The sequence below is a fragment of the Oreochromis aureus genome, linkage group 13 (genome assembly GCF_013358895.1).
Source record: "Oreochromis aureus strain Israel breed Guangdong linkage group 13, ZZ_aureus, whole genome shotgun sequence".
Classification (NCBI taxonomy): Eukaryota; Metazoa; Chordata; class Actinopteri; order Cichliformes; family Cichlidae; genus Oreochromis; species Oreochromis aureus.
The window spans coordinates 523,117-550,475 of NC_052954.1; the positions used below are offsets into that span (position 1 = coordinate 523,117).

The window sequence follows — 27,359 nt, forward strand, 5'->3', positions numbered from 1 at the left end:
GTGCATTTCTTTTCTATTCAAGTAAATATTCGAGCTCATGTGACAGATTTATGTATTTCTGTGTCAAAGAGGCTGAAATGGTAACAAATAAACTTGAATGTCAACTAAATGGAAAATGATTAAATTCAATTTAAACTAAATTATTGTTCGTTTTTCTGGTTGAATTTTAAAGCTATAACTGCAGCTACAAGCTTCCGTTCCCTGTTTTGCGATCCTACAAACAATGTGCAGGTAAATAATAACCAGAGTTGTGCAGTCAGGAAGAGACGGAGGGTGTTTGTAGACAGAGCCAATGGGAGTTCAGTGTTTGCGTGTGTTTGCACATCAGTGCGTGTCTGAGTGCGTGTGTATGCGCCCCCGCGTGCCCGCACAGTGTGTGTGTGTGTGTGGGGGGCGTCCTCTCCTCTCTACAGTGGACCTGTCGCACACAATACTTAGCACCAGATCAACCCCTCCCATCCCCTCACCCCCCTCCCGCCTCTTCCCTATACTCTGTGTGGGATCAAGTCTCACTCGTCCACAGCCTTCATGTCTGACAGTACCGAGGATAGAAGAGGAGGAAGACAGAAAGTGACGGCAGACACATTCTTCTGAGGTTTGGACGCACCCGGGGAAGTTTTTGTCCATGTCACCAGCAGACCTGACGCCAGGACAGCCATCAGCCTGCAGCAGAGCTCTTTGCCCTTTCCACGGATTAATTTGACTAGCCTGGGATTCCATGTAAGTGAAACTGCCCAACTTTCCCCGCTTCCCTTCTGTAATTGTGTCTGTTTATTTTTCTGCTTTTAGTGGTGTGTTTGAAATCCTAGTGGATTTTTTTCCTGTGCATTAAAGTTCGCGAGACCACCAAAGTAAAAATGAGAGGCTTCGTTAGCGGGACGATTTGCACTTTTCCAAAATACACACGTTGTTTGTTCTTGGACAGAGTAAGAATAAACCGTGAACAGCGCTTGGAACGCAAATAAAACCCCGTCTGCATTCCTCATGAGCGGATTATTGTGCTGATGAAAAGTAGCCGTTTGATATGTTTCAGTTAAATCACGGTGATTACAAAATGAGAATATTAATTTTATACAGGCCAACCTCACATAGACAAACAACACGATCGGTGTGACGTGCTTAGAGTAAATCCGACAATTCTCACTTGGTGCAATAGAGCGGGGCTGCTTGCAGCAGCGCTTCTCCGTGGGTCGGTGTTCGAGGCCTGTTTTTCTTTTACCTCTATTTTTGTAATAATGAGAAAGATGATCATCACGAAACATGTTCAAACGATGACGTGAAAATAGTTGAAAATGTGAAAAATATTTGGGAATGTGAGGAAAACTGATGGGAGGCTGCAGAGGCCTGAGGAAACCCCACAAACCCGCGGATAGAAACACTGAAATGTGCGGACATACACGCGCGCGGATACTCACAAGCTTCACTCTGTATCACCGTTAGAAACACTGAAGGGCATCTTCAAGGAAACGGCAACAACAACAACAACGATAATAATAATAATAATAGTGCTATTATTATTATTACTATTATTATTATTATGATTAATATTATTCCACAAAATAATTTTGTTTCATTCCTTTAAAATAAAAAAGGGAAAGAGAGCGTGAAAGTGTCACTGCGGAATAAACAGAACAATATTTTCGATCACTATAAACTCAGAAGCTCGCGCTGCTTATTATTATTATTAATTATTATTATTATTATTATTATTAGTTATTTATTTTTTAATTATAAAAATGCAAATCAAAGCGTTTTTTTTAAAAGTATATGACCATCTTAGCATTGCCCCTGCAGACCTACTTTATAGCCTTTTTTGCATATGTTTTCAGATCCGGACATATGAAAATATACTTGAATTTGTTTAATCGAAGTTCAGTTTGGCCTCAGGGCACAATGGAAATATTTTACACCCAGCCGAGGGCCGAGGTGCTCGGCTGAGAGGCCAAGGTTCCAGCACAGTGACTTATCAACATGTTTAAATTACTTTTGTAATCTATCGAAATAATAATAATAATAATAATAATAATAATAATAATAATAATAATAATAATAACAAATACAGACTTGGAGCTGACTTTCATTTGTGCTCCATCTAATAATAATAAGCCGATCGCAAATCAAACTGTGCTCTTACATCCCTGCAGACTGACTTTCAAACACAACCTTTAGTTATAAATGGATTCACGCGCTAGATTTAACCCGACCGTCTGTGAATAAAATCATGAGTGTTGCGATCAGAGTGTTTAGTATTCCCCTGCAGGTCTGAATTTCTGTCAGTCAGACGATTTTAACTAAAGTTGCTTCGCAGACTGAGCTGAATGAGTGAAATGCATTTTTTATCGGGCCTAATAAATTCTTGATGTGGAAACGCTCTGTACTGATCACTGTTGAGAGCTTCTATTGGCTCGCCCAACCAATTATTCCTCCGTGATTCTGCTGCAGGACTTCATCGGCCTCGCTCCCTCAATCATATGCAAATGGCTGTTATAGGAGGGCAGAAATTAACATCTACAAACATTGGACCGAAATTCCATCTGCCGCCTCTTAGGAGGAGGAGGCCCTTAATAAGTTCTCAGACAGCAAAGTGACACACATCTTAATCAACTCTTAATCCCAGGAATTAATTCTCAACGCGTTTATGAATAATTCCCGGGCTAATGCCTGCTGTCCGTGGAAATGCAAGCACGCTGCCGCGCGCACTGCCAGATGGACCGCCAGAACTGCCGGGAAATGAGAGGATTCCACTTTTTTACATGTATTTATCGGTATTATCGTCAGCAGATATATGCTTTAATGAGCTCGATGTCACCAGGCTGCTACTCATGCAAAGCGCTTCTGCTCATGCAAACTGTTGATTTGCGTTTACTTCCTAGCAGGACCCCCGCCGCCTCCTCCAGATTACCGTGTTTTAGGCTTTATTTCAAAGCAGAGGTAAAGGTTCGAGGTTCGTGCTCCAGGAAAGAGCCACAGTCTGTGTTAGAAAGCAGAGGTAAGATTGCGATCCATGAAAAAGTCTGCTCAGCTTTATTCCTGATTTTCTCAAGTTTCACTCAGTGGTTCGGTCACAGGAGGCTGAAGTCGGCTCTGCACGGCCAGTGATTAGTCACCGTGTCAGCTGCTCAGGCCCAGCCTGCTCGTTAGCTCAGTGATAGTTTGTTGGACATACTGAGCAGGGAGGGAGGATGAGGGCTTTTGATTTTACAAATATAATCGAGCCCTTCATGACAAAGAGTGTGTGTGTGCTGGTGGGTGGGGTTGTGCCACCTTGTTTTGGACAAAATGACTGGCTTGCATCACCCGCACTCGCCCTCACTACCGAGCCAGCCGGCCTCTCAGCACCACATTGACAGCAGGCCCCGCGTCCATCCATCACTGCCACGGCGGATATAGTGCCCAAAACTGGCTCACTGTCATTTCTGGCCAAAATACCGGACCTTGCTGATACTAAACCTGGGCGGCTGTTGCTCTGTCGATTCAATCGCCGTTTGAGTGGCGTTTGTGGAGGGCTGTTAGCTTAAAAACAGAAGTGACTCAACAACAGTCCAGCGCAAAGGTAAACATCCATTTGATGGTCTGCTTTTCAAATGAAAAGAGTTCATTATCACATAAGCTGATTGACTGAATTCATATCTTGTTGCAGTTTTTGCTGGCCGTTTGTGATCTGCTGCTTTTGTTTGACTTTTACAGTAAAGCCTATAAACGGGCCTTGAATGTAAAAGTGTGTGTTTGTTGTTATTAAGTCATTCTGTTAAAGAAAAATGAGAAATTAAAGCAGCAACTGATGTTTTTAACCCACCGTCCATGTCAGAGACGTATTAATCCAAAGCAGTGAGGTCTCTCCAAGCCCCCCCACCCCCGGCATGCAGCAGTAGCAGCTTCCACGCAGTGCTCATTTTCCTGTCTTTTGTGAAATGTTGCCACCATTATCACAGATGCTCAATAAAAAAGAGATGCAAGCTGAAGTCTGGCAAATGTTGGTGGTGATCACATGAAGGTGCTTTTTAAAGGCTGAGAAACAGAAGTGCAAGAAAATGTTGATTCAGATGTCACACATGTAGTACGGTGCTAAACCTTTCATCACAATATGTAGGTTGGCCTGAGCGCAGCATTACACCCACTGACACAATGTGAAGTGAGAGCAGGAAGAAAATCTCCGGTGGGATGCAGTTGTATATTTTTGTGTGTTGTTGTGCCAAACAGCATTTCTTCTGTGAACTTTAGTGGAGGACATTTGCATTTGTTAAGCTGAGTTTGGCATTGTGTGGTTCTTTTAAACTCTGTACCTTCTACATTTAGTATTCTTACTTGATTTTGTCTTATTAAGCTGACCTCTAAAAATTAGGACTTTCTGTCCTCTCTGTAGGAGTCTTTAGGTGTGTTTTGCATGGAGCTACAAATATTTGCATAGACTCTTTAGGGCATTTCTGCCAAGAGAAACAGATTAGAACAATAGAATAAAGACAAAACAACCAAAACTCCATGTAGTCACTGGGGCTGCCTCCCATATTTCAAGAGTAGAGTATAGATGAGTGACAAATTAAAAGAAAACCATTACTGCATGTTGGGCCACCACACACACCCAAATTGCTTCAGTGCTCCTTATTGTAAAGTTGAAGCTCTCCTGGGAGGATGGAACTTCATTTTGCTCATTTAGTGTTTGAGAGCGTAATGTCTGCCATGCTGGTCTAAATTCTCCTCTAGGTGTTTTAACTGACTTGAGATGGGTCGACTGTAATGACCATAACACGTGATTCAGATCATTTTCACCTGCATCAAGCATTAAGTAAGCCATCAAATCATATGGATGGAGGCACAGTCCTCCTGGAGGAGACCAGTCCAGTTAGGATAACAGCATTTTATTTTGAGAAAAAGGTCAGAACAACTTTGAGCCCTTTTCTCAAACTTCTTTTTAGGCCATTGTTTTTAATGAATTCCTACCATAAAACAGGGGATAGTGTTTAATCCACATTAGCAGTGGGATGGTGGTCTTTGATGCAATACCTCAGTCCGAGCCCTCTGATTTAACTCTAGCAGAATGTCAGGCCTGGCATAGTGGCAAACAGAGGACAGGGAAACACATTCATGATGGAGGGGCTGGGGAGGGGGTGGGGGTCACAAATACCCGTTCGCCTGGAAATCTAAATGTGCTGCTTCTAAGTATAAAGCTTGTAACCACAACGTTGACTACACACAGACACTGGCAACATCAAACGGGGAGCAGGCGTATCATCTTTTTAAACCTCTGATGACATGGATTCGCTGACAGTAGCCTCAAGACTTGCTCTGAACTTTCACTCACTAACCGAACGTGGAAAATGCAAAGTCAATCAAAAAGACGAGTAAACATTGGCTCTGTGCTGAGTTTAGGGTGGGTCTTTATCCCTTTGATTCCCTTTTCTTTGATTTGATTGAGTCCAGCACTTTGCAGCATACATTAACATCGATGAGCCTGAACTGAGTCACTCGCTTCAGGACAGTTTTTACTGGCTTCACTTTTGAACCAGCATTTTGTGATTAAACCAATCCTATTATATTTTCACCTCAAAGCCATAAATCATCCCATCGTTTTCTATAATTGCTTTTTCAAAATCAGCTGCTTTCAGATTAATAAACAAGTGACCAGCACTTTGACCTCACTGTCTTAAGTTTGTCTTGGAAATGTCATAGTGTGTTTTACAGCCAGACCTCTATAGCGCTCCCGGTGTGTCCCAAAATAGAGCCAATTCAAGGCAGGTCTACTTATAGCTGCTTGTGTCAGCCTTCTATAAAGGGGATCATAATCATAACCACAACCAAGTGTGAAAAGAAAGCTTGGAGAGAGAATAGAGCATGTATTGACAAGTAAAACAAATACACACAGACCCACATGAAACACTGTGATTCAGATACAAAGACATCAGGTGATCCTCAGATGCAAAGATGATTTTATGCACATGATGAACCATACTGTGTGTTTGATTTGATGCACTTCAAGTCAGTTTATCTGATAACAATATTTTTGAATTTTTCACTATTTGTAAAAACTCAATCCCTTCCTTTTTAAATTAAAGAAAGGAGTTGGGCACAATACATGAGGCTACAGTTGGTAATATCAGTATTTTTATGAACTCTGTGTGGATTATGGCAGCTGGACATGAGTCATAAATATAAAACTGGAGAAAACGTGGATATGGATGAATGTTTGAACCGAGTCACGGACTGTTCCTGCAGTAAGATACAGAATATTAAAGAATGATAATCATCTGAAATCAACACTGCAAATAATAAAGTAATAATATTACAAAATGATCAAAATGATGGTGGAAATAAAATATTTAAAAAGGTAAAATCGTGTTTTTATTGGTTGACTTGTAGATTTATCGGATGATAAATTGTGCTCACTGATCTTTAGGCCGCTGTTTCTTTCTTTATACTGACTGCAGGTGGTGAAAGGTGTTCTGACGTGTCTTTCGCTCTGTGTGTGTCTGTGTGCAGAGCCTGGTTATGGATTTTAACCTTCTGACGGACAGTGATCCCCGCAGCCCGGCGCTGTCGCTCTCAGACTCCGGGACCCCGCAGCATGACCCGGGATGTAAAGGCCTGGACCAGAGCGGTCAGTCTGATCTGTCTGTCTGTCATGTATGGCTCTATGGATCACTGCAGAAATGTACGACTAAATGGTTTAGAGCCCATTATTAGTTTCCTATAACAGCGAGATGATATTTCCGTGAAGATGACTGAAAAGAAACTGGTGGTTTTCTGCTTTTTCTGCGGGCTGTTATGTCCTCACTGTTGACCTCGAGTATAATGTAATTACAGCCAATTAATGAGGAAAAAGTAAAGAAAGGCTCGGAGTGTTTCGCTGTGAGTGGAATTACGCTCTGAGCCTTTTTAATTTGCGGGTGACTTGTGTCGGCGCAGACTCTCTAGGCCCAAACTCAGGCTGATGTTGAGCTCTAATCAAATACCACTCAATCCGACTTTGAATATGAAAATGAACCGCCGAACAATCAAACGTAATTCTCGTCCGTGGACGCGCACCGGACCGTCGCCGACGATCTTGCGTTCTTTTAAAGCGAGAAAAAAAAACCTGGAAAAGTTGCGGCCGTCGCCACATTTCTGTATTTAATCACCAAAGCGACGAAGAGCAGTTTCCCGTGAACTCTTCCGCTAATTTATACGTGACCGTGAGACAGACAGGACACCGAGAGGCAGCGGCTTCAGTTCGGGGACGGACTTGTTCTTACAGAGAAACAAACTGCAGGTTGATAAATCTGCCACTCATCCTCGCTTTAAATAAAAATTAACCCACTGAAATTTTTATACGTTTCACAGACTTGCGTGACGTGACTGGTCGTACATAAGAATCATCGTCTTCGCTCTTTAACGTCTGATCTGAACCCAGACACCCATCTGCCAGTCCGTATCAGTGCTGTGAGGCTGTGTGTTTATGTGTGTGTAACCCAATCTAATGGCTCCACTCTGCGACGAGATCTGTGCCACTAACAAACTGTCAAACACGAGCTATTCGAAAGAGAAATACGGCGCTTCCTGCCGCAGCACCTGCTGTCTCCTTTTGTTCTCCTGTTTCTGTCACATTTCTGATCCAGTTAAAACTGGTTATAATAATACTAATAATACTAATAATTAAACAAAGCTTTTACTTTGAAGGTAAAACTCAATTTTTAAAATTCATATCAAAATCTAAATCACACAATTTATGAATTACAACACTTTACTCTGCAATAAAAACCTAAAATAACTACGACTTCATAAATAATGAATACAATAAAGTCTGGTTTAAAGACAATGTCTTTTGCAATAAAACATGTCATAGCTTACACACACACACACACACACACACACACACACACACACACACACACACACACACACACATATGAAATAGCCTGTGTTTCACATATGTGTGTGTGTGTGTATCCAAACAGATTACTGCCAGTTTAATGTTCACGTGATCATGAACAAAACATACAACCTTAAGCTCTGTTATTCTGGAGAATAGGTTGCCACACCTCACCACACCGAGCTGACGCCTGTGCTGCAGGCATAACTGAATGAGTGTGCGGTGTTACTGGACGCTTTCTCTCTGGATAAAAGGCACCACTCCTGTAAAACCTGACTGGCTTCTGAAAGCTGGGACCTGGACTCATCTACGTTTAGCAGCTCATGTCTTTTTCTTCTTTCTGTGAATTCATCTTGCTCTTTGTTTTTTTTCCAGCTGTTGAAAAGTAATTTGGTTAAAAGCTTCTTGAAGTTGTTTTCCGTATTAAAATCTCAGAGAAGCTGACCTGGAATGACTTTGTCATGTCGGCACATTATCAGTCCGATTGCTCCTATTGTCGGTCGCTGCATTACTCTGAAAAGCACTGCCCTTTCCTCCGTATTGTGTTATAGATTTTGGCCTTAAGTGACAGCTTACCCAGTGTCAGTTTACTGCCAGATAGCAGCTCCGGCTTATTCATTTGGTCGGTGGCCCCTTGGAGCCTGCTTTTAAACCCTGCTGATCATTTTGAACTGCTCCCAGAGAGCTAAGCCCTCACCAAACAGAGCCCAACCTGCCCTCGTCACAAAAGCCTGATCCACAGGATTAACTGGCCGACTAATTTCACTTCTTTCTGTGAGGTCCTCAAATTGCAGGAGTCAGATCTGTCAGAGAGGAGCCCTGGCAGACATAACATGCAGTCCCTTAAACACTGCACTGGGGGCGAAATGCAATCACTCTGTTCTCCTGCGCATCTCTGACCGTAGTGCACTGTTTGCAGACATTCCCTGCAGGCAACACGATGTTACGTTCTGGGACAGAGCGATACCATCTGATGATTGGTCTCACATTATTATCCAGTCAGTTTCAGCTGGTCTGGATAGCCGGAGCCATCCAGCATGAAAGGTGTCAGAAAAATGTGGCGCTTCACGACGGGAGCATGTTTCCAGTGTTTCTAGCTCTCTCAGAAGCCAGCAGAATTCCCATTTTGGGAAATCACTGTCCTATGGCATTCGGATGATTTCACAGAAAAGAACCTGAACATTCAGTTTTTCTGGTGTCTATAATCAAACAAATAGGACATGTTTATAAAATAATAAAGTACACTTCCTGTGGTTTTTCACTCTCAACCTTGTGTATTTATGGATGCTGGAAGCACATCACAAATACACAAGTTCAAATGCAGAGATGGTCATGGAAGTGATGCGTGGTTGCTGTGTGACAACCCAGCAGCAACCCTTAAACAGCAGCTTTACTGCTGAAGCTTTAGGACGCGAGAAACCCAAAACTCAGGCATAAACTGAACTGGGAACACTAAGAACAGACGCACACACAGCACAGCCTGGGTATAATGGCACGACAAGGAACAAAGGAAACCTGAAATGAGGTAAGGGCAGAGAGAAAACACCTGGGGAACACAATCCACTAATGAGCCAAGGAAGCCAAAGCCCAGTGTAACACACACGGAACCAAGGACTATCAAAATAAAACAGGAAACGCACGAGCTCCACATGGACAAAAAGGTAAACAAACAGACTTCAGGAGGAGACGGATACATGTGAACAGACTAAACACAAGGGAACTGACACAGGAGCAAGGGAACAACGAGAGTAACAGACACTTAACCAAACACAAAGTAAGACGTGGAGAATAGACCACAGAGACAGAAGAAAATACATGGAACACAGGAAGTATGATAATAGAAGCACAGGCAGGGATGGCCTCTGTAATCACAACGTGGAACGGACTCTTAATGTCAGAAATACAAGTCCAAACAGATAAACACAGGGTCACAGAGCCATGACACTCGTTATATTCATACACACTTTATTTTTATAATCCGGGGCATTCACACAACAGGAAGAGCAGTTTGTAAATATTACAGCAACCAAAAACAAAACAACAACAAAGAAAACCATTAACACTGCTTCTGTCAGCTATTAGGATTCAAAGGAAAATATGACTTTAATATCACTGAGGTTAAAGTCTGTTTTCTGTGTTACTCGGACGTTAGCTTGCTTCTTAGTTTTGTGACATTACTTAAAGTGAAAGCACTTCAGATTTATCTGCATAAACCCACTTTGTTTCATAATTTATACAAATTTAAAATTTGCACGTTAATTTGCAAATGTTAACTTTACTGCGTAACAAAACTGGATCTGTTTGTACTGGTATAATGGTTAGAGTGGGTCCAGTCAGATGGGTGCTTGAACCCTGACTCAGTGTTCGAGTATTAGAAAGTACTTAGACATCGATGTAGGAGGGACCTGACTGTATCTATGATTGGATGAATGGCTTTTACTTGAAAGGTACCATGTGACATTGACCATTTATAAATAAGATGACTGTGGGTATAAAATGAAAAACATTCCTATTTGTTCACTTCCTGTCTACAAGTCAGAAAAGCATAGATGCTGAATGAACTGAGAAACTAGCAAACACTCTTGTTTTCATGTATTTTACATAAAAAGTTACACAGTCAATAAATGTTTTATTATAAATTTCTGTTATTTGAGAAACAAGTTCATCTTTGTAGGTGTGGTGCTGGTTGGTCTCTGAGTGTCTGAGAAAATGATGTAGTTGGTGTTAAATGATTTCTTATGGATTTGTTGATTAATACTGATCAGTTTTATTGGCCTTTATTACTTACAGGGAACATATGACATAAATCTGAGTCACTGTGTCCACAGCTGCTTTCAGTCTCTCATAGCTTCATGTGGTCTTGAGTAGAGTACAGTTATGACTGTGAGCTGATTTGCATCGTCAGCCACAGCAACATGCAGTTATATGCATGTTTCTTCCTTTTTTGGACGGGTATGTTTAATTCTAATCATTACTTTACAGTCATGTATGAACCTTCACAACCAGCTGTTTGATAGTCTATGGAGTCGTTCCTGTCACTTCCTCCCTGTGTCTTATGCAATGTGTTATACCCTGTGTGTCTGTAGACACAGAGAAATCCCAACAGAACCAGCTGGACGAGTCCAGCACCGAGGATGGCTCTCTGAAGAAGAAGCAGCGGCGGCAGAGAACACACTTCACTAGCCAGCAGCTGCAGGAACTGGAGGCCACCTTTCAGAGGAACCGCTACCCTGACATGAGCACCAGAGAGGAGATTGCAGTATGGACCAACCTCACCGAGGCTCGGGTCAGGGTGGGTACATGAGTGCTGTCATGATGGGGACAGGAAAGCCCTGGCTGTATTTTGTTCCAGTATCAGTGATATGTTTAGTAAGAATACAAGGCTGCAGAACATGTTTGCATTTCCCTGCAATAACGTTTGGTGGCCTTTGTTGGCAATGACTGTGTCCCCCAAGTGTGCAAATATTAACCGCTGAAAAACAACAACTTCAATGCCATGGTCAAGCTTTACCAAGTTAAACCTGCTACTTCCAGTGTGCATTCACAGTGACTGCAGCACTGGGTGAAAAATTGTGATCGTCTTAATTTGAATGGCGTCAGCCTGCACAGGAGAAGGCAGAGTACAGAGCTCAGGCAAATCAGATGCAGACGTTTCCTCACAGCATTCTGCTGTCCAGCAAGACTATGAGCCAGTCCCACAGATGACTCTGTGATGTGCTACTGTTCATAAACAATAGCGACAGATGGAATCTGGTATATTACTCTGCTTTCACTTCAGGGTGGAATTTCATGTTCTCACATGAAATTATACTAATTTCAGAATATTATTGTTTATTTTGTGCATATCTTTCATCAACTGAAACAAGCCTTTTTAGCTTTGTTGGCTCTTCAGAGTTTGAACCAACTTTCTTCTGATTGGCTGCAGGTGGGAAGGCTTGTGTGCACACAGCACGAGCTGAAAGGACCACATCAGAAATATCTCCCTCACATTGTGCACCTGGCAAAAATTCAAAGGCAGAGAAGTGTGTTGGCAGTCTGGGGGTTTTAATCATATCTGATCTTCATCTGCTCAGGAAAACACTTTACTCTATAATACTGTTTGTAATCTTTAAAATTTATGTTTGTCTGTAAAGCTGGGCCAGAATTTATGATTTAAGCATAACTCAAGAAGGGGATACTTCAGTCTTCTCTGTACACCATGCTATAAAACATTGAAATATGTCATTAACAAATCTGCCCTCATTGATGTAACTCTGTGTAATTAGCTAGGTAAAACATTTTGCTCCCTCCACCAAAGCCTGAGTTTGGACAATAAACATAAATGTTAGGACGTGGCCACACCCACTGGTTTGGTCATTGTAGCTATATGAAGCGGGAGGACACGCATTGTGATGGATGATAATATAGTCGCTGGCCTGCCTGACAAGTAATGGATCAAATTAAGGTTGGCTGTAGGAAAGGTCACATAGCACGCACGCTCGGCTGATATTTTAAAAGGACAATAGACCGCACATTGTGTAGTTCCTAACGTCCATCAGTGGAATTTAAAAACTCTCGATGCGGAGCGTTGAAGCAGATTCCTCCATGTTCCAAATATTTCATCTGTCAGTTTGATTCATGTGATTTGTCAGGGAGCTATTGTTAACCATCAAAGCTGGGTAGGCTGTGCCAGTTTTTACTTAAAGCGACTTTAAAGCGAGGCCATGACAGTAATGCTTCCAACTAAAACATGTATTTCAGGATGTTGTGCATGTGGTAACAATCACTGTGGATGTGAAACAAAGTGGTCTTGTGGCACAACCTGCCCTCGGTGTGTGGTAACCATCCAGTGTAGTTGTAGGATTTGGTTTTGTCTGCAAAGTTCACAGTAACACTCACAGTCAGATTGAAGCTCTACGCTCTAAATATGTCTGTTCTCAGTCATCCAGGTCATCACAGTCTAAGGAGCCCGGAAAGGAAAAAGAGTCTGGACTTCTTTAAGTTACTCATAGTGCAGCTTAGAGAGCGCTAAAACATTTCAGACTCGTCTGTAACTGTTCACACAAAACAAAAGTTTTACTTTGAAAGGCAAAAAAACACTCTCTGAACTTAAATGTGCTTCATTCTCGTGCAATGAGGCTCTCCTCTCTGCAGGATGAGTAAAATGGTTGACTCTTCAAAAATGTGCAGTCACATGACCAATTTCCTCTATGGTTTCCTAGAAACAGGGCGTGGCACAGATCACCCCACTGTTGATAAGAGAGATTCTGAACTAATCATAAAGAACTTGTAAGTGATGCATTATTGGTTTAGTGTGAGCTACACTGACTGTATGTTGAACTGAACACTGACATCAGCAGATTAATAGACTCAATGTGAAATCCACCCCATTAAATGCACTCCCTATCAGGGCATGGCCTGCCTTATACTTTCATGTTCTTGTCATGGCTTGGTGTCAAACTCAAATTAAAAATGTATAACCAAATGTTCAGAGACTAGGACAAATCCAAGGTTGGTTTCAGTGCAGGAGATTTCATTTGGACTGGATGAAACTTATTGACTGTCGGTTGCATATTCAGTGGCCAGTAAGTGGGACTTTAGTCGGGGCGTGTGGTAAATTAGTGTTCCAGAGCACCTCATAAGACTAATGGAAGCACGAGTACAGCTGAAGACGAAGGGAACAATATGATGAAATGTTGCATTTAGACCTGATAATGATGCTGGATGAGAAATGTTTGTACAACTCAGTGAATGTTAGTGGATGGCAGGACATTTTGTAAAGAGATTTTGATCCAAAGTATTAGATGTAATGATGATGTAAAGTACTATTTGCTAATACTTACCTTAAATCTATTGCAGATGTTGTTGATTCCTGGACTAAGGAGAGTTAAAACCTAACAGATAAATGAAACTTTTAACCTGCTTGTGCTGTGTAATAGAGTCAAGAGGTCTCTGAGGTCAGCACGTTTGGTCTCTTACTCTAAAGATGAGACTAAATTTGATAAACAGCTCCCAACAGTCAGGAATGCTCTGGGTTTGCTAAACCTGTAAACTAAAGCTGGCAGTTGTTGAGCTGGTTGCTGTTAAACCTGATTATTGTTTGGTATGTTTGGCTTTCTGACAGCTCGGGTCAGTCAGGGGATGCAGTAAAGACGGCCCAGTCTCTGCACTGGTAGATGGTAGATGTGTCAAATAGACGAAACTGGGTCAGAGTTTCTGTAGTGACTATTTTTCAGCCACAGACAAAAATACACTGTGGGCTCAGTACTGCCCTGAGTCTGTAGCTCAGGAGTTGGAGCAGGGCATCTACTAACTGGAAGGTTGGTGGTTTGATTCCTGTCTGCTCCCAGTCTGCATGCCAAATATCCTTGGGCGAGATGCTCTGATGCATCTGAGTGTGAACCTTAGATAGAAAGCGTTTACTTAAAACAATAAAAAGTGCTTGGGTGAATGAGACAAGTCATATAAAGTGCAGCGAGCGCTCAAACAGGGTAACAAAGTGCAATACGGCAACCAGTCCATCACATCAAATGTATCTCACTGTGGTTTCAGAGGGATTGTTGAATTTGTGTAGTTATTTCAGCAAAAGACGCATAAAAGTGATTGTAGAAGAGGTGCTGAATAAACCTGACATTCAGCCTCTTTCAGAAACCTTGAAAATTTTTCAGACTCGAACCTCACAACAGCACTGCTGACGACTCTCACAAGCTTGTGTCCCGACTCTTCTGTTAGTGTAACAACACAGGATTGGGTGATGCACAGCATGTATGTCAGTGGGACAAAGAGGCTGCTCCCTACCAACGCAAAGGTTTAGGAGGATTACAGCAGCAGAAAACATGTGAACATGACAGATATGTGGTTCAGATCACCAGGAAGTAAATATAAAGTGTTTTTCACAGACATGTAGTCACAAAGCTGTGCATCACAAATAAAAACAACAGGAATAATGACAATAAAGTCATAGGAAATTAAAATACAGTTAATGAGATCTAAAAAACAACACACAAAATAAATTTAAACAAAACAAAATAAAGAACAGAATAAAGAAACAAAAATGTTTGTAAATGACTTTGCGTCCATAGAGTCAGGTGAACAAAGTCTTTGTGCTGAAAAGCTCCGCCTCCCGAGCTTCAAGGACAGAGCGCCTGCAGGGGCGAGAGGGGAATTAATATATATATATATATATATATATATATATATATATATATATATATATATATATATATATATATATATATATATATATATATATATATATATATATATATATATATATATATATATATATATATATATATATATATATATATATATATATATATATATATATATATATATATATATATATATGTATGTATGTATGTATGTATGTATGTATGTATGTATGTATGTATGTATGTATGTATATGTATGTATGTATGTATGTATGTATGTATGTAAAATAATTTAAAAATGAGCCAATGTAAAGAGTATAAAATAAGAGTAATGAAGCACATTACTGATCTGGCAGTGGTATTTTCTATAGCTTGGAGGTGTGACAGAGAAGCGGCTGAATGGGGCATCACAGTAATGTGGGCGCGATATCAGAAATATATGAACAATTTTCTCCAGTTCAGCCGAGGAAACTCGAGCTCACAGTTTAGTGTTGCTTAATGAAAGAAACAGGGATGTGAAATAGAGTTTACATGTCAATCAGAGTGAATCAGATATTACACCAAGTTTTTATATGGATGGTGGAGTCAAACACCATTGTTCTGCAAAGTTTGTCCAGAAACGGAGCTACAGAAGAACTCCTCTCATTTTGAAAAACCCTCAATTTGAATTTTCCACTAAAGCTTTAATCCGATATATATCTTCCAAATATAGGGCCATAAAATCACCAACGTGAAGCTTGCCCTTCCCTGACATTTCTTTCATTGAGATTTCACAATTCAAATAAGTGAATTATGAGTTTTAATAAGCCTTTCCTAATATGACTGTTTGACAGTACACTTACTGTCTGTGATCATCACGTATTTCAGAGACTGTGGGTTCGTACGCACACAATATTACTGAGTATTTGACAGGGGTTAAGAGACAGTTTCTAACTTTTGTCTTTGTTATTGAAATACAATTATGAGTGAAACTGTTAGACGTCAACTTTCAGACAAATTACGTCTTCCTGTCTGTGGCGTTTCATGCTGTGTGTTTCTCTACAGTTTAACCTTTTCTACCCTCAACATTACCTGTTGGCTCTGTCATTGCAAATGAAGATCAAAAACTTTTATGTAACTTCCACAAAACAAAAACGAATAAAAGTTTTTTAATTAGAGCTAGTCTTAATTTTATATAGCAGCTAAAATAAGTATTAAAAATGTTACCAGTTTTCTAAATAAATATATTTGTAAATGTGATACTGACAGCTCTACAGTTCGCATACCGCCACAACAGGTCCACTGATGATGCCATAGCCCTGACACTCCATGCTGCCCTGTCACACCTGGAGAAGAGAGACACGTATGTGAGAATGCTGTTTGTAGATTACAGCTCAGCATTCAACACCATCGTTCCCTCGAAGCTGGACAGGAAACTGCAGGATCTAGGACTGAGCAGCTCCCTCTGCAGCTGGATCCTTAACTTCCTGTCTGACAGACGCCAAGTGGTCAGACTGGGCAGCACCACCTCATCCCCCATCACACTGAACACTGGTGCTCCACAGGGGTGTGTACTGAGCCCTCTCCTGTACTCACTCTACACCTACGACTGCACGGCCACTAACAACTCCAACATCATTGTGAAGTTTGCGGACGACACTACAGTGGTGGGTCTTATCACCAACGGTGATGAGACAGCCTACAGGGAGGAGGTCAGCGCCTGACCCACTGGTGTCAAGACAACCATCTCACCCTCAACGTCGCAAAGACAAAGGGCTGATAGTGGACTTCCGGAGGTGCAGAGGAGTACACACCCCATCACCATCAACGGCGCCGCTGTGGAGAGAGTGAGCAGCTTCCGCTTCCTTGGTGTACATCTGGCTGAGGATCTTACGTGGTCAGTACACATAAACAAGACAGTGAAGAAGGCGCAGCAGCGCCTCTTCTTTCTCAGGAGACTGAAAAGATTCGGCATGAGCCCCGCATCCTCAGGACCTTCTATCGCTGTGCCATTGAGAGCATCCTCACTGGATGCATCACCACCTGGTATGGCAACACCACCGCTTACAACCGCAAAGCTCTCCAGAGAGTAGTGCGGTGTGCTGAACGGATAATTGGAGGTGAGCTTCCCTCCTCCAAGACATCTACAGGAAGCGGTGCCTGAGGAAAGCGGGAGGATCATCAAGGACTCCAGTCACCCCAGCCATAAACTCTTCAGACTACTTCCATCAGGAAGGAGGTTCTGCAGCATCCGGTCCCGAACCAGCAGACTGAGAGACAGCTTTTTCCACCAGGCCATCAGACTGCTGAACACGTCATAGACACCTCACCCTCACTACTGGAACTTCAACATTATGCACTCCATACTGTACATTAATGCCACTGTTTTGCACATACCTACCTCTGTATATTTTATATTTTATATATCTTATTTTATTGTTTACTCTATTTCATTTGTAAAACATGTATATACACACTCACACACACACACACACACACACACACGTGAAAAACATATTTAGTACACACATTCAGTAATGTATATACCTTTATATATGGTACATATATTTATTACTTTTTAAATTAACCATTTTTATATTTTGCTTGTTGCACGTTATTGTATTTTGCACAACTCTGTTGCTTGTGAAGCTTGCACACAAGAATTTCACTCGCATGTACTGTACCAGTGTACCTGCACATGTGATGTGACAATAAAGGTGATTTGATTTTGATTTGATTTGATGATGTCAGCAACAACACATCCATCTCCATATCCGCCTCTGTCAGCTAGTCTAAACTGACGGCCTATAAAACATGTCACACAAGAAACATCTCATGATCTCAAGACCTCTGCAGCCTCACTGCTGCAAAACATACTGAGAGCATTGGTTAAAGAAGAATTTCTAAAGTACTGAAGGTGCCAGCGAGCACTGTTGGAGCCATAATCACCATAACCACGTTTATAATGACACAAATTACCACATATTTATGAAACTATTCTTTTTAGTGAGATACAGAATTCATGCTGTTCTTTATTAAACAAAAGTATGTTATGGAAATATGAAGAGTATGCTGTGCAGCACTGAGAACGCTTACGTGCTGGGGTTGAATAAAAATGTTTGAAAAATCTCAAATTAAAAATATATGAACTTATATTTGTATGATTATACAAACTACGATTCTGAGCCCAGTGCAGACTTTTCAAATGTAGTGTTCCCTTCCAAACTGGCAGATGTACAAACAAACATCTGAAAAACATCCAGAATGACCACACACTGATATCTGTGAGTTAGGAGATGTTGAGCATTGTGTATGGTCCTAATTATGATGAGTGATGAATACCTGTGTTTCATGGAATTTTCTGGGTTTATTAATGACGACAGAATAAAACAGTGGTTTGGGGTTACAGTACATATATGTATATGTGTTTCTTTTTTTATAGATGATCCAAAAATGGAACAAATACAGACAAAATGTAAGGTTTTATTCTGAAAAGAAGACAGCTGTAATGACTGTGGAGCTGCAGCTTTCATGAGTAACTGAATGATTTAAACCAGGAGACTGAAGCCAAAAAAGAGAATTCAGAACATGTCCAGCTGTGTTTGTGAAAAAATAACTTTTTGGACGCCGAAACAGTGTCCTTATGCCTCACACTGACCTGTTCATACACACACTGTATGAACTGTAACATATAACTATGCTCTGCTATTTTTGTGCGTCCTAGGTATGGTTCAAGAACCGGCGTGCCAAGTGGAGAAAGCGCGAGAGGAACCAGCAGGCAGAGTTATGCAAAAATGGCTTCGGTGCCCAATTCAATGGACTCATGCAGCCCTACGATGACATGTACACGGGTTATTCCTACAACAACTGGGCCACCAAGAGCCTAGCAGCAAGCAGCCCACTCTCTGCCAAGAGCTTCCCATTCTTTAACTCAATGAATGTAAGCCCCCTGTCATCCCAGCCCATGTTCTCCCCACCCAGCTCAATCCCCTCCATGAACATGGCCTCTAGCATGGTGCCCACAGCAGTAGCTGGAGTTCCTGCTACGAGCCTCAACAACCTGGGCAATCTCAACAACCTCAACAGTCCCTCAGCACTCAACTCGGTAGCAGTGACCGCAGCCACCTGCCCCTACGCCACCACAGCCAGTCCCTACATGTACAGAGACACCTGTAACTCCAGTCTGGCCAGCCTGCGGCTCAAGGCCAAGCAGCACACCAATTTTGCCTATCCAGCAGTGCAGAACCCCGTGTCCAACTTGAGCCCCTGTCAATATGCTGTGGACCGGCCAGTATGAACTAGAAACTCTGAATCGGTCAACCAGCTGTAAACTCACTGCTACCCCACTTCACATCTCCTTAGTTCCATCTGTAACGTGCCCGATGCACAGCAGACTGCCAGCTTGTGTGTTCATGGTACACAATAAGAGTTATCTCCACAACTGACACAACAAATAGACCAGATGGACCACTGCGCTTTGTCGCTGAACTGACCAACTGTTTCAAATGATTTTTAAATATTATTGTTCCTTTTCATTTTTGCCTTCTTTTGAACTGCATGATTAGAATAAATGTAAAAACGAAGGCTAAAGAAAACAAAGATGCTGCAACTGGACTGCTGCTGGCCCACAAAACCCTCTGAGCTGCAGTCTTTGCTGCAAAGACAACTGGAAGATGTATATAGTTGAATTTTTCTGTTTGTTTTGTATGTGAAAAATACATCAAATGTAGTACAGATGACAGGAGCATGTTCTACAAATACAAAGGCCTAGTTTGATGTTCTATGCGCACATTCTTTAAGAACTTTATTGTGAATTCCTCGACCTTTGAAGGATCATAGGTCAAAGGTCGGCTTGGAGGGGTGACAGGAGGTTAGTCCTGAAAAACGAGCACAACCTCAAATTTAAACAAACACACACACACACACACACACACACATGCACCAGAAGTTTGAAGTAAATATAAAAAGCCATTGAGTATATAGATTTGTGTGGTGTTATACGAAGAAAGTCCATGACTGTAAAAATGTATGTAAGAGTGCAGTTGTTATAACAAAAAACCAAACAAAAAAACAAGCGAGCTTTCTTCCTGGTGTAGCCTGCTTTGTCTCATTCATGAACCAATTAAAGGATCCGATTCTATGAACCATGGAGAGCATCTATCACTCCGTTTCTCTCATTTCAAAGACGTGACATGAGCCAAAACACACTGTTCTCAAAGCAATGTGCATGATGTGATGGAAACAGACTCACCTCAGCAGCAAGTAGCAGGCTGGAAGAGAGTTCGATGGGAAATAGTGCTCACTGATATGTTTGACCTACAGTGTGAGTGGTGCCCACAGGAGATCCAGTAACGCTGAGAGAATTCACAGAGACGCTGCCAGTATTATATAAAGGCCTTGAGGAGCAGGGTGTCCCAGCAAAGTCAGAAACAAGGAGTTTGCATCAACATTTCCACTGCTGTTCCCTTTATCGGACTCGGACACATTCAGCTTTAAATCACAGGGTGACTTTAACTCGAGTGGGTTTTACATTAGTGAACTTAACACTGAAGCACTGTGAAACTCCCAGAATTAATATGGAGAGTATGAAGAAAATGAAGACACTTAAAAAAAATAATTTAAATAAAAAATAAACAAAAATCTTAATATTCCTTTGATTATGGACCGAGAGGCAATCAAAGAGTTTAAATAAAAATCTCTATGAATATGTTTAGATCTTCTAACACAATCTTTAGCATGTTTTTGTGACACAATACACAAAGTCAGAAGCCATAAACAAAAAGCAACAACCAAATGTCACACATTTACAGTAGGAGCCATTTACCTTTCCAGTGCTTGCTAATTTTCTCTGCATCACTTTTAAAGCAGTTTTTACTCAGAAGCGTTAATTACAAATAAGCTTTGGAACAATGGAGAAAAAGATTTAATGTGAAGCCCAGCACAGCATTGTGGATGTTTGAAGCTTGTTACCAGCTCACGGTTAAGCTAAATCAGGCCTCATAAACCAGGGTGGGGCTGAAAAACAAGATGTTAGAGGGGCAAATATTTCTTCTTATTGATATTTAAACACTTATTGAATTACCAATGGCTGAACTTAATGCACTCGTTCTTGTTTTCTCTATTGATTTATTTCTATATATTAAAATTATATATATAGCTATGTATTTATTAGATTTCATTACAAATGTCATTTATTAGACCACCTGTAAGAAGAAGAAAAGAAAAATATTTTAGAAATCTGTCAAAGGCTAAAATAACTGGTTTCACACCTGGCACATTGGAGTTCTCTGAGAAGTCAGAAATTAATCAAGCCTAATATTCAACTACTCATACTTTTCTTTCCAGCAATACAAGTAAATATGTGTAATTTTGGCATCTTAATCAAAAGTAAATAAAATAAAATAGGAATTTTTTTCAGCTTTGTTGAAAAACAGTACATTTGAAAATTAAAGGATGCCAATAATTAGAATTACAAATATTATATTTTGAAATCTAATTCCACATTTTGCAAACACTTGCAGGTGGATTAACCATCACACAAACAAAAACAATGATTTGGGTCATACTCTTAATTTCAGGCAGCTGTCCTAGAAACCTTTAATTGGGTGGGGGTGTAATTAACTTATTAAGCCCTTTATGTCCACAATTACATTACAGCCCTGTAAAATTAATAGAATTATTTTACTTCTCAGTCTGAATGAGATGCTTAATCTTGTTTTTAAGATGAAATATTAAATCCTATAATAATAAAATCAAATAGCAGCCGGACATTCTCGAGTGGAGCTACTGATCGCAGGACCTTTCATCAGATACTGATTGTTGTGTGAGTGTTTTTTAAGATCTGTTATAATGATTAATAATCCAGTAATATTCTTCATACAGCTGAAGATTCACATTTGCATAAGCTTCTATATAAACTTATATTCACCAGAAATATGAATATTTAAAAACGGGCCAAATCAACCACATCTAAAGAACAGTAATGACTATATCACGCTGAATGTTTAAGCTGTAGATTAAGGGTATTTATTTTCTGAGTGCACACAGAGAAACATGTGCTGCTCTATTCAACAGACCCTGAGAGACAAAGCAGCACTGTCAGATTGTAAAATAAGGAGCGCTCAAATTAACCTGCTGATCCAGCTGCAGCTGGTCTCCTGGTGGCCTCCTCACAGACCTGTTTTGTGGAGTGAAGAGAAACGGTCACAGTATGTGCTCCTGACGGCCACACCACAATAAAGAATCAATACTCCACCGGAGGGTTTATAGGTCCCTGATGTTTACTCACAGACCCACAGAAAGAGAGGAGAGGGCACAGAGCGTGGTCTGGAAAAAATACAGAAGGAAGGAAGTTCTAACAATTACCTCAGAGAGTAGGGGAGAAGAACAAACTAACAGGGAGGAGTTAGCGCTAGAAATAAATTCAGCCATCCTCTACTTTTGCTTTAACCTAATATTTCATAAATGTTTTTAAAATAATCCCGACACCTCAGAGGAAGTTTGGGATTATACTTTAATAAATGACGCATTGATTACTTTTAACATATGAGCTTTAGATGATTATGTTTCAAATAGAACAATATAGATTTGATATATGTACAACACTGATGAAGACGTAATCTAATGTTTATAATATTATTATTTACATTATAATCACTACTATATTACTTGTTTTAAAAAGCATAATTTTAAAATAGAATTAGACAGGCGGCGTGGCATAAATGACACGTCTGGAGACTGAGTTTATGAGTCAAAAATATTAATTAGAACATATTAAGATGGCGACCCATGACACTATTGGTGGGACTCATGCATTATGGGAGTGCTGCTAAAACTCTTTGTGTGTGTCTTTAAGATTCATCCATACATCCACCCATTTTCTTGCTCTTTCTGGGATTTAAGATAACATTTATTAGTCCCACACGTGGGAAATTTGTTTTGTTACAGCAGAAAGTGGACAGTGCAAAGTTACATAGCAAAAATTACAAAAACACTGGAATGTACACTGGATAAGATGATAAGGCCACTTCCAGCTCATCTAGGAGACACCAAGATGTTCCAAAGCTGGTCAAGAGATATAATCTGTCCAGTCCGTCCAGTGTCTGCACAGGGGTCTCCTCCTGGTAGACCATGTGCACGACACCTCCTCAGATGACCCAGTTAGAGGCCTGAACCACTTCAGCTGGCTCCTTTTGTTATGGAGAAGTAGTTATGGTACTCTGTACTTCCGAATGACTGAACTCCTCACCCTATCAGTAAGGGACAGCCCAGCCACACTTCTTGGATCAGCAGTCTCATTCTTTCGGTCATGACCCAATGCATGTGACCATAGGTGAGGATAGGAACATAGGATAGAAAAATGGAACTGACGATCATGGCAGGGATGGGCACCGCTGCAGAGGTTTGCGGGACAGTGTCAGGCTGGCAGGGCAGCTGAGACTGATTTTCTGATCATGTGATCCTTATTTTAGTAGCCAGCTGAAACTGACGGGGTAAAATGAACTCAGCTGAGCTGGAGACACTGTGACTCAAAAGTCACAGTATCACAAAAGCGTGATTTAGTGTGCTCGTGTGTTGATATTGTAAATAAGTGGACACTCACCCTTAAATACTGAGTGTGCATTGGGTCCTTGTAACAGTGGTGATTCAACCCAGGAAGGCGCAGTGCAGCCAGTGCAGGTCTGACACAGATGATGGGTTAGGGTTAGGGTTAACAATACACCAGGAGCAGGAGTGGTGGTGCATTATGTGCAGCTAAAGAAGCTGCAGGCCTAGACAAGTGCCAGATGCAGGCGCTAGAGCCGCTGGTCCCTCAGTCTGGATCCTTTCCAGTGCTGCGCTTCTCAAGCCCGATAGTGACACTGCAGTGAATCGGGAGGAGGATGATACCCAGGCGTTCCTGGAGATGATGCAGGAGACAGCAGATGCATGGTCACTGCGGTTGTTGCTGCTTTCGGGGGAAGCACAGCTGTCCATTAGGTATTTATGGACTCGCTGGGCGTCTGCAACACCAGGATGGAGGGGTATGATTGCCCCTTTTGCATTTGTCATCCACGTCTGAAATTGGCCATCCACAAGCAATTTGAGGAGGAACTCTCCAGTGAGACAGCCCAGTGGACCCACTGCCATCAGCAGCCAAGCCTGGAGGTGGCAGTCACACTGCAGAGTATCACCTGGTGGCACCGGTCCCTGCCCTGAGGAGGAGGCTCCTCAGCTCCACTCCTGCTTTGTTGATTGTGGAGCAATCTGTCTCTGCTGTTTCTCCACAGGTTCCCGCAGATAACAGTGTCGCTCTTGACTTGCAGGGAGCCATGCAAATGCTGAGGCAGGAGTGCTGGAGGTTCACGCGGCTGGGACACCTAGGTTAGGAGTGCCCTCTGATGGAAGTGGGACAGGTGTTCTGTGTCACCGGTGGGGGCCTTCTTGGGAGGCCTGTTGGCTCCAGCATTTCTCTCTATGGGAGATTTCCCACTAGAGTATTCTTGAGATGATACTCTATGCTCAGCCTTTGACCAGGTGATGACCACAGGCTAATGAAATGATAGTCAAATGATAGTCAAATGGTATGCCCTCATGTAGCGCTGACCACCCAGACTTTGTGATGTGAGAGACGGACTGAACCATGACACTCGCACAGAAGAGGAGCACACAGACAGTTTTTGGTATTTTCCAGGTGGCTCATTAAAACCCCGTGGTGGGGCATTTGGGATATGACAAAACTCTGGAGTGAATAATGGACTGATTTTATTGGCCGGGTACCTGACAGACAGTGTTGGGAAGGTTACTTTTAAAATGTATTCCACTACAGAATACTGAATACATGCCCCAAAATGTATTCTGTAACGTATTCCGTTACGTTACTCAATGAGAGTAACGTATTCTGAATACTTTGGAATACTTAATATATTATCATGCTGTTTACAGCTACATGAATGTCCTATTGCTGTGATTTATTACTGTTACTGAAGGTACGTCGTACGAAACGTAGTAAAGGGACCTGTGGCTAATACGTCCGGTTCCCTGTCGGGCTGGTAGCCGAAAAATAGCTTTACTTTGTTGTCTGGGTCAACTTTGCTTGCGGGAGACAGAGAGAGGCGTTGAAAGGCTTCTCCAACGGAACTTATTTTTTCCGGAGGAAAACACGAACACAGTGTACAGTTAAGTCTTAATAGCTTACTTACAAATGGGCTCCTCAGGCACTCTTCTTGGCTGCTGTGGTTATTATTATATTTACATGCTTCCAGCTCCCGTTTTTGCTCCGTGACAGCTCGGACTTTTCCTTTCTCTCCCTCCCTCGCTCACAGACACATAACGTGTATGGCAGTCCATTCTCGCTGCAGCACGGACTACACTGCCCATCAGGCTACATGCTTTAGAGCTATGCCTGTAGCATTCTGCCTTTTAGCTTAGCACAGTGGTTCCCAAAGTGTGGGGCCCGCCCCCTAGGGGGGGCGCAGAGCCATTGCAGGGGGGGCGCGGGATGAAAAGAAAAAAAAAAAAAAAGAAAGCTTGGACACTGCTAGCATAATGGACAGGTTTTTGACGGGCTCCCACACAAACGCAAAAGCAGGAGATGAAGCATCGCCAAATATGTTTCCAAACCAACTTCCTTCCAAGCCAAAGACTAGAAAATATGGTGAAGCATATCTTCCCTTTGGCTTCACCTGCACAAGTGCCAAGGTAGGTCTCCCCTGCAAAATTAGTTTCCCTGCGTCGGGAGCAGCGCTGGGCTCTCCAAATCACGGACAAACACTATCCCACATTCTTGATTTTTAGTTCACAAACACTTCTTGTAATAACTAACTACTCCTGACATCTTGGACATGTTAGCTCTTTATGCAGTAAAGTTACAGTGGGATACAAATAATATCAGGCTGATCCTGCCGTAATTTGTTCCCCGGTTCAAATCACGGACAAACAGTATCCCACAGTTGTTTATGTGTTTAAACCCATTTTGCACAGAGAGGCATTTTTGAAAAATGTATTGACAGCAATGTTGAATATTATTACACGGGAAAAAAAAACAACTACACGTAAAATAATCACACCGTGACGCCTCTGCCTTTCTAAATGGAGGGACAGTAACTGCGTGTGTATGTAAGCGTGTAAAACCTGAAGATAGTCAGATTAACAATAACAGTATTTTGTCTCTATCTGCCATTCTGCAATTCATCTCATGTAAACAATAACGTGGCGCACAGCGTGACGTGAAAAGAGGCACATACCTTTGACGTTGCGTGATTTAACTCTGTAATCCTCGTCCCACACGTAAACGCAAAAAGGAGTTTTAAATAATCTCCGTTTTCTGGTGAATCGCAACGCCGTTTACGTGTGGACGAAAAGCCCAAACGCACAGAAACAGCTGTGTTTTCAAAAATACCCGTGTAGGTGTGGACGCAGCGTAAAAGAGTTAGTAGTTTATTTTATTACTACCTGTAATTTATTGCCGCTTACTTGTATTTGCTTAATTGTTTACTAAATGTTTGAGGTGTGAAATAAACCGCAATGGAGCTTGTGCGGGGGGGCGCGAACATTTTTCTTGTGAAAAGGGGGGCCTGGCAAAAAAGTTTGGGAACCACTGGCTTAGCACAACAACAACAACAAAAAGCGCTCTCTCACCCAGGAAACACGCAGAGAGAGCGTCACCCTGTAACCATGGCAACCGTAACGCTGCCGCCTGGAACAACAGAACGTAGCTGTCAAACAAACCCAAACAGTCCTGACCATGCGACAATATGAAACAGGGAAGTACCGCCGTGTATTCCATTTATTTCAACAAAGTAACTGTATTCTGAATACCACCTTTTTAAACGGTAACTGTAACGGAATACAGTTACTCATATTTTGTATTCTGAATACGTAACGGCGGTACATGTATTCCGTTACTCCCCAACACTGCTGACAGAATGCGCACCAATGATGTGCATCCTGCCTGCACTGTCAGCTGCTGATTATTTCTGGTGGATTAGGGACACAGTATCATGAAGCGGAGCCAGAATTTCTGCAAACACAATTGGGATCCCTGGTCAGACACTCTGTTTGCAGTGTGGGAGGTTCCCCAGGGCTCCAAAGGATGTTTTCCAGTTGAGTTACTGTCCAGCAGGAAGCTGCGGGTGCAGAGGTAGACCTTATTAAAGAAAACTGGGAGGATGGTTCAGGCCTGGTTTAGAATGAAATCCAATATGTCCTGGACCACACTTTGTTCCAGGCTCAGGAAGGTCAGCAGCACCTGAACAACAGAGAGGTTAGGCTCATACAATTTTCACCAGGAGACAAAGTGCATATATTGCTCTTTTTATCCAGTTCAAAGTTACTCGCAAAGTGGAAAGGACCTGTCTTGGTCAAATGGTGAGTGAGGGATGCTGGCTATGAAGTGATGCAGTCAGACAGGAGAGGAGCCACAC

At 41.8% G+C, this 27,359-nt stretch overlaps 1 protein-coding gene across 4 annotated transcripts; it reads left to right on the forward strand.

Annotated features, from left to right (window-relative positions):
* Positions 1-548: 548 nt before the first annotated feature.
* pitx3 (paired-like homeodomain 3) lies at positions 549-20,092 on the forward strand. 4 transcript variants are annotated; one of them, XM_039621474.1, is made up of 4 exons: positions 549-720; positions 6,475-6,592; positions 10,930-11,135; positions 18,680-20,092. In XM_039621474.1, the coding sequence occupies exons 2-4, from the start codon at positions 6,484-6,486 to the stop codon at positions 19,250-19,252; spliced, it is 888 nt and encodes a 295-aa protein (XP_039477408.1). In that variant the 5' UTR covers positions 549-720; positions 6,475-6,483; the 3' UTR covers positions 19,253-20,092. The 4 variants fall into 4 exon arrangements, with proteins under 4 accessions (XP_039477408.1, XP_031603770.1, XP_031603769.1 ...); XM_031747910.2 differs by lacking the exon at positions 549-720 and adding an exon at positions 2,852-2,989; XM_031747909.2 differs by lacking the exon at positions 549-720 and adding an exon at positions 3,103-3,553.
* The last annotated feature ends 7,267 nt before the right edge of the window (positions 20,093-27,359 follow it).